The sequence below is a fragment of the Podarcis pityusensis genome, assembly GCF_964106645.2.
Source record: "Podarcis pityusensis genome assembly, chromosome: 5".
NCBI classification, from domain to species: domain Eukaryota; kingdom Metazoa; phylum Chordata; class Lepidosauria; order Squamata; family Lacertidae; genus Podarcis; species Podarcis pityusensis.
The window spans coordinates 29714023-29726843 of record NC_138032.1 but is presented as its reverse complement, the minus strand read 5'-3'; the positions used below and the strand labels follow the sequence as shown (position 1 = coordinate 29726843).

The window sequence follows — 12821 nt, the reverse complement described above, 5'->3', positions numbered from 1 at the left end:
GCTTTCGTGTGCAAGCACACTTCTTCAGCTTGCACACGAAAGCTCATACCAAGAACTAACTTAGTTGGTCTTAAAGGTGCTACTGGAAGGATTTTTTTTATTTTGACTATGGCAGACCAACACGGCTACCTATCTGTAACTGAAATCAATTAAGTTAGTTATGGCTAACTTAAGTCCCAATTATTTCATTGGGTCTACTTTAAGCATAACATAGTCTGGACCCTAGGTCTGATCCCGCAATGCTCTTATGGTCTTCCTTCTTCAGGAATATTTAGCTAGAGGAAACTAGCCATCAAATCTTGAGTTTGGAAAATGAAAATGCCTACTCATGGAAGCTGGTTTAATATCTCCTGCTAGTAACAGTTTAATTACAAGAGCAATTAAATGCATATATCAGTCATCAGGTACTGTATGAGCAAGCATAGCAAAAAGGGAATACTTAAAATCCACCATGTTTTAATATGTATGTTTTTAGTAATTTGTCAGAATGTTTCAGGGGCTAAATGCAAATGGACACAAACCAAACTTTTATTATTTGAAAGACAGATACGCGCCTGTATTTCTTTCACATACTTTTTAAAGCTTTATAAAATAGACACTATCTCCTCTTCTTTACAAGTTTCTATATTTCTGGCAGTTTGAGCAGTAAAGGGAGGTTATAGTACACGCTCTTAAAAAGACCACAGTGAACACTGTTATATAAAATGCTGTTTAATGGGGTTCCGGAAATAAACCATGAAGTAAAAAATAAAATAAAATACAGCAGAGAGGCATTTGTTATCAGTGGGTTTCTTTCAGCCCTCCTCACACAGGCTTTTGACAGTCTCTGTCACAGGTTTTTCCCCCCCTTTGCAAAACAATCTGCCAATGACCTGCAGTGCTGGCCCGGGTGATTCTCTGAGGGCATTCTGCCAAACAGCTTTGCAGAAATGTAATCTGATGCAGGGCTCTCGCTTCAGGCGAGTTTATCTCTGAAGTCAACGGTGGCCCTTTAAATATTCACCGGCTCACATGTCCTTTTCAATAATGGTGCTTAACTGTTTTGTGTTCTGATTTTGCGAGCATGTGAAAGAGCCTTGATTTTCTGAATAACGTGACATGTCCATGGGTAACAGGAAACTGACAGCCTTTACTTTACCCCTAGGGAAAAAAGAAACATGTGCAAGATATTTGGAACAAAATGTTATGTGATATGTTTTACCTTCTGGATCACAAATGTATCAATACAACATAATTCATCATTGCAAACGTATCCTGAATTAGATCAGGGCTGATGAACCATTAGCTCTCCAGAGGTTGGACCCCGACTTCCATCTGCCTAAGCCAGCATGGCCAATGGTCAGGATTGATGGTAGCCATAGTCAATAATATCTATGGGCCACAGGTTGCCAATTTTGTCCTAGATTGTATACCAGGGATCAGCAAACTTTTCCAGTAGGGGGCCGGTCCACTGTCTCTCAGACTTTGTGGGGGGCCGGACTATATTTTGGGGAAAAAAATGATGCAAGAGCACCATGAGCCCCAGTGGCTGCTTACCTGTGTCTTGTGAGCAGCAGGGGCTGGTGGCGGTGGTGGTGGAGGGATGATGAGCGGTGTGCAAAAGGGCTCCGGAGAGGGGCTGCTTAAAATGGTGGCTGCTCGAGCGCTGCTGCTGCTGGCACCAACAAACCCAGCCCCCTTCCTCCTCTAGGCAGGGCAGGGAGAAGCCAGGAGGAGGAAGGGAGGAGGCACTGCCGCCACCGCCACCGTGTGAGGGAGGGAGAGAGAAATAACACACGTGCTAGTGATCCACGCAGCGATTCCCGGACCGTCTGTGGGCCAGATCTAGAAGGCAATTGGGCCTGATCCAGCCCGTGGACCTAAGTTTGCAGACCCATGTTGTATACCTTTTGGGGAATTTTTTTTTTCTTTTGGAAAGCATGATAATCCATCCCAGACTATAATGTTAAAAAAATAATTATTTGAATTCCTTTCTGCTCCCCCATGGTGTAGACTACACTTCCTACTCATCTAGAGGAATCCTCCAGCATTCCTTTTATAAGAATAACTACTCAACGTGGAAGACTCATGGAATAACCACTTCAAAGCCACAGTGCACTATAACAAGACGAGCCATGTAGAGCCTTGCAGATGTTGCTGGACTACAACTTCCATCATCCCTAACAATGGACGGGATGATTGGGTGGTGTGTTTGGATACACTATCTGGAGGGCATCATGCACTTGTATACACTTGCAAAGGGTTTACATCTGCAAATATGGCTCCGCATTGTTAGCAAATGTTTCTGAAGCAAATACTGGGCATTGCTTGACAGTTAACACTCATGTGCATCTTCAGGGTCCTGGTGAAGCTATCCTCTTATGAATAGGGCAAAAATGTTTCTTGAGGCTCCTGCTCCTCATATGGAAACTAATTATAGTCAAGACATCCAAAACTCTTCTAAATAGATATGCACGCCCCAAAGACACCAGTGGGATAACTGGAATGCTGCTCACAGGGGACTGTGATTCTACAAGTGAGATTGTAATCTGATGCATGTTAAGTCAGAAGCAAGTCCTACTACAGCCAATGAGGTGAACGTTGTAGGTATTGTGTTTAGGACTGCAGCCTGAGTCACACAGAGCACTTCACCTAAGCTTCCCCTTGATTGCCATGATAGTGAAACTTGGCATTGCAAAGCTGACATGCTTTGCACAAGGGATATGGACTCTGTAGCCATCTAGATACTGTTGGAACACGACATTCATCATCCCTGATGACTGGAGCTGATAGAAGTTGCAGTCCAACAACATCAGGAGGGCCACAGGTTCTCCATCCCTGTTTACAACTTGCAATATTGCACCGGATATGCGTTGACCTTTTTTTTGTAAACAATTTTGGGTGAACAGCAGAATATAAATCTCTTAATAAAATAATTCGTAAATAGATGTCTAATGGAAGGATATGGTCATGAGATTTATCAAGCTCATTCTTCAATTAAATATGCTCAAGTCCAGTCCCATAGCTGTAGGAAGCAATACCAATGCTTGCCAACTTCTGACATTATAAAATGATTGGAGCCATCAGGTAACCAGACTTTTGCATTCTTCAATAACCTGACAAGGGATTTCTTGAAGCTTCAATCATCATTTCAGTCGGGCCTACCTGCATTTGTAAACATGGTCTTGGAAAGATCTCCTTTTGTTGGATGTACTGCTGGAGAGGCAATCGGATGGAATTTTTGCAACTCCTTTTTCTTCTTTGTTGGTTAGTTGCGTATCTGTGGGAAAGGTCGGCTGCTTGATTATCTCCTTCACATCTAGGGCTCCCTTGAATGGATTCCTCTTGTCAGATTTGTGGTGTTTGTTGCCAGGGAGCGAAGGCACAGATGAGGAGATGGAATAACGTCTCACCGTCATAATGCTACCTGTGCAAAGATTGTAATCCATGTAGTTTGGTCTTTTTAAATAAAATAAAATAAAATAAAATAAAAAACCTTTCTCATTAATAGCCCAGAGTGACAATCTTAACCTAACAGATCAGCTGGAATCTGACTGAGGTGGTGGGGAAATTGGCCATGCATCCTAATGGATCAACCTCCACTGTTAGATAGCACTGACCAGCTTCTCACCTGAGAAGGTATTCCTCTGAAGAAGAAGAGTTTGGATTTGATATCCCGCTTTATCACTACCCAAAGAGTCTCAAAGCGGCTAACAATCTCCTTTCCCTTCCTCCCCCACAACAAACACTTTGTGAGGTGAGTGAGGCTGAGAGACTTCAGAGAAGTGTGACTAGCCCAAGGTCACCCAGCAGTTGCATGTGGAGGAGCGGGGAATCGAACCCGGTTCACCAGATTACGAGTCCACTGCTCTTAAGCACTACACCACACTGGCTCTGACATGAAAGCACAGGCTGGCTGATAACCTCCAACCCGAGGAGTGCCACCCTTGAAAAGTGCAGATTAACTTGCTGGAGACCTTTGAAAGGCTGGATCGTGGGCTTGACGAAATTCACCAGTGGGTTAGACCTAGCCTGTGAGACATAGGCCCCCTCACTTCCTGTTGTACAGCATCTCCAAAAAACAGAGAGATCTGAATTGTACTGGAACCAAGGGAACAAGGGGGGATCCTTACATGTGAGAGCAGCCAGTCCTGGAGTCAAATTGATTGCAAATGCAAAAGACCAATTAAACTGCAAACTGGAGACTTCCTTGAGATATTATTATCATTATTTATTAAATTTCTACAGCGCCCTTCATCTGAGGATCACAGGGTGGAGAATAATATAAAAACAAAAATACATACCATAGTAACAAACAAACAAAAAATGCCCCCCCCCCCGTATTATTACTATGTGCAACTTGTGCCGAACTGTCGGCTAATTCTTGGCTATTTCCAAAGACCTTTTTGATATGCTGCAAAATGCTACTTAACTAGGGGTGCCATGTTATCCAGCTGGCCAGATGTTAGGCATGCCACCCAATGCCCATTTACACCATTAGCTGGACTGGATTTCTAGTTCTCTCTCTTTTTTTAAAGGAAGTCTCTTGCCCTCTGTCCTGTGACAGAAAGCAAAATGTGCTGGCGCCATTCTCCCCAGTGGTTTTGTGGGAAATGAGCCTGATCCCCCCTTGCACTGTTCTTAGCATTCCTATGAGAATTTACTCAGAAGTGAGATCTGTGTTTTTAATGAGGCTTACCAAGGCTGGCCTGCCCTTGAGGTGAGGCGGTCGCCTCAGGTGGAAGTTCTGGGCCCAAGGAGCCTGCTGCTTGCCCCCACCTCCTCCTACATGGCTGTGCCCCTGCCTTCTCCTCCACAGACTCATCTGTGGGGCAAGAGGATGGTTATATGGTACACCTGCATCGCTGTCATGGTGGTGACCTGCAGAATGGTGTACCCATGGCTGTTGGAGGCAGTGGTAGGTTCATTTTTTATTTACCTCAAGTGGCAAAACGTCCAGCCTGAAGCTTACTTTCAGGAAAGTGTGGCCAAATTCCATCTTTAGACATCTTAGTTTTCATTTAGGCTTTGCAAGGTTCGAATGCAAGCCTTCTTCATGTAACATGAAAGGAAAGCCCAACGCTTTAAACAATCTATGGCCTTTTAAATGTGGGGGGACTGCTATTATGATATTTTTCTGTGGTTGTTTTTTATTGTCTTTTATAATCATGCTATGTAAATTATGTTCTTAATGTCATACACCGCCCTGGGATCTTTGGATAAAGAGCAGTATATAAACTGAATAAATTATTATTATTATTTTGAAAAACAACAACGACAACGACAACAACACTCCACTTCCCTGCTGTTAAGGTAAGAGGCTGCATGAGGTAAAGAAAAAGCAGTGACGGGTGGTGCTTAGCCATTTCCCAACTCACAACTTGATTTACATAATTAACAAACCATTTGTATGTCAATTAGACTGCCTCAATTTGGGAGACCGTAATATCAGAACTCTAATTTCAACCTTTAGTTCATGCCTCGTTACAACAGCTACTTTTGAAATGTGGTTTTTTTTTGGGGGGGTGCTATTGGGTTGTTGTTTTTATTTTTATTAGGTATTTTGTGCATTTATATCTTAATTTCATTCTGTGAACTGCCCTGAGACCCCCGGGTTTAGGGCGGTATGTAAATTCAATAAATAAAAATGAAAATAACAAAAGTAATAATAATTACTGCTGTCCTAATTTCCGAGTGTAACAGGATGAGTTTCTGAGGCCTACCCAGAGCAGCTTGCGACTATCAGTGGAATACTTTAGCTTATCTCAGAGTTAGCCAACATGGTGCCCTCCAGACTACAACTCCCCTCATCCCTGACCATTGCCCATGCCAGCTGGGGCTGATGGGAACTGAATCCAATGACATTTGGAGGGCACCATGTTGGCTATCCTCCCTCTTCCTCTGGTCCAGGAAGGGTCACTAAACAAAAGGTTTAGTCATAACTTGCCCCATCAGGAATCATGGGTACCTTTTTGCTCCTGTAGTGTCAGAGCAGAGCCTGCTGAGACATTCCTGCGCAGAGTCACCGGCGAAGCAGCGGCCTCTTCGACTGAGTCCGCGAGGCTCCAGCCCTTGTCCTTTTTGTCTTCGGCCCCTTCTCCATCCTCTCGCTTTGCTGCCTTCTGCCTGCTGCATGTCAGTTGCCCCCGGAGGGCTCTGTTCTCTCTCTCTAGCTTGATGATTTCCGAGCGCATTTCGTGGATGACCTGCATGAGCCGCTTGTTCCCGTCCATTTCCCACCTCCTTGCCAGACAGCCAACCTGGGCGCCGCTTGCTTTAAAAAGAAACCATGAATCCAAGGTGAGGGGCTCATGTGGCACATAAACACACCCGAACAATGGCACTCCCTCCTCCGGGCTCAGCATTGTGCTGTCTTTCACCACCCAAAGAGCCTTGGATAAACTGTCAAGGCTTGAAGAGCCCCTCCATGATTTATTCATTCCGGGTTTCATTTTTCCAAACTGAGTTTTCCTTTGGTGGCAGCTATTTCAGTGCAAAGACATTGGCCCTGTGAAAGTGGCAATGTGTGGGGGTGTAGGCACGATAATTCAAACACAGCATTTGTCGTGTGTGTGTGTGTGTGTGTGTGTGTGTGTGTCCTTCTGCATTTGTCCCACCTGTCAAGTTCAGGCATCTCATGCTGGAAGGCTGCATTCTGCCTTCAGCAATCCTATCCTGTCCAGGGCTGCTGAATGCACCAGACTCAGAATTATTCCGAGCTGAAGCCAAGTTCACCCAGCATGCACATCTTTCACCTCCGCCAACATGCATTGTTCCCTTCTCAGCTTCTTGAGAAGTTCCATTTTCAGAAATGACTTTGAGGGGGAGCGGGGGGGGGGGGGGAACAACGCCTTTCCACAGTTCCCCGCGGTTCCCATTAAACAAAAATGCATTTCTGGCTGCCAACTAAGAATATATTTCCACCCGGCTACAGCTCAGCTTTGTTTGTGGCATTTGCTTGAACAAAGTGTGCACAGCAATATTCTGGGATGGTAAGGAGAGACACATCAAGCATGAATGTTGCATTAGAAACGAAAGGCAATATCGTGGGCTGCTCCTGTTACCTACTCCCTGCGAGTATTTCTGCGCAGCAAAATGCCCTCCCGTAGCACTGAGAATTTTCCTTCTGTGATTTGGCATTAATATTAAAACTCAGTGTATTCTCTGATCAGCACAGAAATTATTTAAAACCTGTATGCTTTGAACTGAAGTCCCTCCACCCCACTTTATCACCTTGGAAGAGAGCGATTTCGATTCATTATGCAAAGTGGCTAATCATAGTAAAGACTGTGTGCATGTGCCATGATTGGCTCAGCCCTTTACAGATGTTCGGTAAATACAATGAGACTCACTTTGCAGTCGATGTGCACTACCCATATCAGGGGCAGTCAATGTGATGCTCTCCAAATGCTGTTGGACTCCAATCAGCCCCAGCAAGCATGGCCAATGGTGAGGGATGATGGGAGTTGTAGTCTAATAACATCTGGAGAGCACCAGGCTGGCTACCCCTGGCCTATATTAATCCATCAGAATTGATGGAATATTTTTAGTTGCTAATGTCAGCTGACAGTCTCTCTCTCTCTCTCTCTCTCTCTCTCTCTCTCTCTCTCTCTCTGTGTGTGTGTTGTATAAAATAAAACAAAATCAAATGAGTGAACATGCGGCAGGAAGGGAGCATATAGGTTCAGACAATGAAACATCTGTATGTAGCCAGGTACACATTTTAACATATACATGCGTAGACTTTCTTCAGACGTAAAGACTGGGGTGAAGCCTGCTTCTCTCTGCCCTGTGTGACAACAAGGGATGGGCAGACATGTCAGTTTCAGTTTCTCCCAGTTTCTCATTTTTTCAGTAATAAGTTCAATTCTCCAAATTTCTGCACAAGTTTGCATTTAAAAAAAAGTCCCTATGAAAATTCACCATCATCTTTCTACAATATGCGATTTTGCCTAATATACAGATTTTTTTGCAAACAAATTTCCCCAAATAGGATGCATTTTAATACTTATTTTCACTAAATATGTTTTTATACATGTTCCTTACCCTAGCAACTGCATTTCTGTACACATTACTTGGCTGGAGAACTGCACTGCAAAATTTGGAGAAGCGCAAATTTTGAAAGATGACCATTTTTCAGGCTGCATCTTGTTTTGGAAAGAGAGAAAAAGGTAAATTCGCCTGGTCATGTTCTAACAGTTTCCCTCTGGGTTGAAGCCGCTTCTTCCAAAGCAACATCTGCAACATCTTTCCCGCATCTCTGAGGTAAAGAAACTTAATTTGCCCCAAAGGGAAATTAAAAAAAAAAAAGAATTAGAGGCCACAAGCAATTTGTTATTACCCTCCCTTTGCATGAACTTGCGCAAGGCCCATTTTTGACCCAGTGGTGCTCGCAATTTTACTAAGAGGCTTTGGTCAATCATCTCATTGGTATCAAAGTTTGCAGAGTGAAAAGCAATGGCATGTGAGAGATTCAAACAGAATTCTGTCTTCAAGTTTCTTATTCCTATATTCCCCAGCAAGGGATCATGTGTAGGCTAAGTGATACCAAAAGCACCCAATTATAGTATCATTTCTGACCTCTTGGTTCACTCTGTCAACAATCAGGTTCCACTAGAGGAGTCTGAATGTGTATGACCTTTTGATCTTGTATAGGCAATATCTGCTGTAGTCATTTGTTTCTGGAAAGTAATTTCATGCATCTTTTTCCAAAGACACCCAAGGCAAGAAAATATGGAACATTCAAGGCCATAATTGTTTAATAAATGAATATAATAGAAAACGACCAAACCAGATAGATACCAGCAAAATGAAGGAACCCTTTTAACCTTTGCCTTCAAAGAATACATGAAAGGGGAAGGTTGTCTCTGTCCCCAGGATCCCCATCCATTAGTTCCATGCCAGAAGGGCAGTTTGGCTGAATGTTGGTAGACTCATCTACACAATCAGGAACTTTGCATGACTGGAGCTCCCTTTTCTAGAGAGGATTATTCACATGTTCACCTGAACTCATGAGGAATTCTCCTTTGGCCCTCCACCCAATGCACGAACGTGTGAAGCTGCAGCCCGTGGAGATGGGGATGGTCCAGTTAGTGTGCATGACCATGCTCCCTCCAATATATCAGTGGTGGAGAACTTCAGATCCATTGCTCTCCAGAGCTCCCAGTTTGGCCCTTGAAACTGTTTGGGTACAGCCACACCTACCTGCCCTACACCTAATCTCATATATGGTGTCAGGTATGGAGCAGGTAAAGATGTGGCTGTGATGACAGGTGGTGGAAGGTGACAGGTGGTCATTGCGATGTTAGGTGAGTCACAGTGGTCAAGCAAGACCTGCAGGGTGAGAAGAGAGGAAGAGATCAGAATCCTACCCATTGGCTCGATCCGTGGCAAGGTTAACACACAATAATATTAATCAGAAAGCACCTAATTACATTTCTGGCGCAGCTGAAAAACAACAACACACAGTTGCCTAAAACTAAGCAGTGAGATGGACCAGTGAACCTCCCTAGGGAGGCTATAGCATATTAGCTGCAACACTTCAGAGGAAGCCCGGTCCAGCTCCCAGGACATCCTAATGGGACCTTTCAGAAACAAGGCAGATGGAGAAAACATGCCCAAACGCGGCATGTGTCCCACTCTATTTGGCAAACATTATGACCCATAAGTGAAGGAGGATGCCTCAGGAATTTAGAGTGTTCCTCATAAAAGCTTGCTTTCAGTAGACGGTGACAGCTACTCTGCTACTGGAATTGCTAAGCAGCTGTTTACAGCCATTTGTTATGCTGAGCTGCTTCTGCTGTTCCAAAATTTAGACAGGTCAATTCTTTGTTGTTTCAACAAAAGCCAAATGGTTTTGCAAATAATCACTGTGAGCCTGGAATGCGCTTACAGATATGCAAAGATTCCCCCCCCCCCCCATAAATGATGGATGTACATATGCAGACACCAAAGTCATTCGCCTGGGATAAATTCAACCAAGAAGGTTTTAGGGAGAATGCAAATTTATCTAATAAACTAATGATTCAGTCACTGAAATGTTAACACCCTGCTTTTCAGATATCATTGATCAAATACAGTGAAAGCCTTACCTTTTACACAAATGTCCTAATGCAATTCAGAGGCATATAAACATGGACATCCTTGGAGGTTTTTAAGCAGAGGTTGGATGGCCATCTGTCATGGATGCTTTAGCTGAGATCCCTGCAATACAGGGGGTTGAACTTGATCACCCTCAAGCATAGACATAGCCAAGGGGAGACAGGGGGCAGCTGTTTCCCCTAGATCAAGTAAAACAATAGAAATACTTAACTAATTGACCAATCACATCAGTTTCCCCCTCCAACAAAAATCCTGGCTGTATCCATGCCCTTGGGGGTCCCTTCCAACTCTATGATTCTATTATTCATGTTCTAGATGAATGAGGAGCCATTTGACTGAACAGGTGCTGCATATGCAGTTACACCTCCAATCCAGTAGGTGGTGTTGCACACAGGAAAGTCTTGTCAGAAATTCAGCACTAGGACTTCCCAGGTAGAGTAGTGAATAAAGTTTCCAGGATTGGGCTGGGCAGAGGACTAATTGCCTGTTATTAATAAACACCAGATATATGCATGTACTGTCTGAATATTGCTGTGTGCACTGTGTGAGACCCACAGTACACTAAGCATAGGGAGACATCCTCGTTCTGGGTGGCTGCTACTGAATTTGTCAGTCTCTTCTCCTAGAGACTCAACCAAAGCCAGAGCCTTTATGGCTTCCTGCACAAGACATTTTATCTGGCTGCTGTTAGTCAAGGATGGAAAAGGCAAGGCAGAAGAAACAACCCTTGAGATCAAAGGATTATGCAGCCAAGTCATGCCACAGTGGAGCTTGGGTATGAAAACGTGGCTCAGGTAGATCAGTTGCTTGATTTTGACACATTAACCCACTTGGACCAACATTAATGTCTCTTACATAAGGGATGTGGCTTGGGTTTATAACATGTACACCCAAGCACCATGTGAAGGGTGTCTTCTGTGCAACAAGAAAGCCGTAGGAACGTGGCATGTATGATTTGGCCACTATGCAAGATCTTTACCCTTCTGATGAAAGACAGAAGGATCATACAAGTTAACTGATCAATACTTCTACTTTTACATCTGCCACGCTTACTTATGTGTTCCCCACCCCAGGCTGGTCCCAGCCCATATCATGCAAGGCTGCTGCTGCAAGATGACAATAGATGTGATGTAATTTGATGCTATGGATAGGACAATAAGGTGTCAGTATGAAGTTTGAAAAGTGTTCTGAGAAAGGTGTTTTCTGGGCCTCTGTACTATCCTGATGGGCACATACGCAGGATTACCAGGACATATCCAATCTAACTTGCAACAATCTGTGGCTGCACATACCTGACTCATCTGAGGTCCTCCAAACCTGCCTGATTTGACTCAGTCGTTGGCCAAATCTGGTGCATAGCCCTATTAGATTGGGCAGCCTTTCCCACTGAAGAGTGTCATCTTAAAATAGGACACGTTACCACACTGTTTACCTTCCTGCCGCAGCAATACCTATTTATCTACTTGCACTGGCGTGCTTTCAAACTGCTAGGTTGGCAGGAGCTGGGGCAGAGCAACGGGAGATCACCCCCTCACATGGATTTGAACTGCCAACCTTCTGATCAGCAACCCCGAAAGGTTCAGTGGTTTAGACCATAGTGCCACCCGCATCCCTGGAACCTGCAGAAATTTGAACCCCGCACCTGAAATTAGATTTAAAAGAAGCATTCAGTTCTGGCCGAGAGTTGTGGTGTGTGTGATTGTGGTGCCCACAACAGTTTATCCATGTTATGTACTGAGTTGAATAGGATCCAAACTGCAGCAGTCTGATTGGTCCTAGAACAATAGGATCCAAACTGCAGCAGTCTGATTGGTCCTAGAACAATAGGATTCAGAATGCAGCAGTCTGATTGGTCCAAGAACAATGCAGCAGTATGATTGGTTGGCAGGAACCACCCAATCATGCTCCAGATATAAGTGAATCCACAACCTGATTGGCTTACAGTAGAATTCCAGAATTAACCAATCATGTGCAGCCTATTGTGTAAATAATGTATATAAAGCAGATACTTTGAGGGGACTTTCATTCATTCCTCCTCACCTCTATGAGCTGAATAAAGAGCATGAAATCACTTTGCGACTCTGAGTATATTTCAATCCAGTTTGGAAATTCAGCCAAAAAGGTTGATGACTCCTCTTATAATGAACATTATGACAAAGAATGTTATTATTTATACTATACAGCTACAGCTGTTTATTTCTCATGTGATTGGGCACTTGCCTTTGGGCACAAATTTGAAGATGGACATTCTGAACAGTCCAAGCATTCATCTGTACACTCCTTGCAAGAACATCTGCACCACCACTGGGTGGGTGGTGGGAGGTTTTGCTAAGAGCACAAAAGAGATGCTGTCTGATCCGGCCCTTGTTTTGCTTTTCCTATTAATGCAACAAAGGGCTCTTGCCATCCTTTTTACTGCTCATGTGTCCTTTATGTTGAATTTCTCATAATTGGGTATGAAAAAAGTATGTCACATTCAATGCGAGGGTGATTTAATGCTCTCCCTTCCTTCTCAATATTAACCAAATATGCCTGTTGCAATCAACCAAGGGTCATCTAATAAAACTTCCCCTGTGAATATCGAGACATAATTACTCTGCAAGGAATGATTCCTATTAAGCATTAAATGAGTCTTCAATTTGAAATGGAAACCTTTGCCTGTGGTTTGGTGTCGCCGAAGATGTGATTAAACATAAAATATGCATAACTCTTAACTCCTTTAGGGGTGTTGGGATGACACC

The 12821-nt window shown here is 43.7% G+C and overlaps 1 protein-coding gene across 1 annotated transcript; it reads right to left on the bottom strand.

Moving 5' to 3' along the window:
- Positions 1-771: 771 nt before the first annotated feature.
- Positions 772-10256, bottom strand: CCDC195 (coiled-coil domain containing 195). The gene is made up of 5 exons (XM_081007014.1): positions 10071-10256; positions 9184-9312; positions 5948-6253; positions 3145-3406; positions 772-1140 (listed from the first exon to the last, which is right to left on the bottom strand). Exons 3-5 carry the CDS (start codon positions 6210-6212, stop codon positions 1008-1010), a joined length of 660 nt encoding a protein of 219 aa, XP_080863140.1. The 5' UTR covers positions 6213-6253; positions 9184-9312; positions 10071-10256; the 3' UTR covers positions 772-1007.
- Between the last annotated feature and the right edge of the window lie 2565 nt (positions 10257-12821).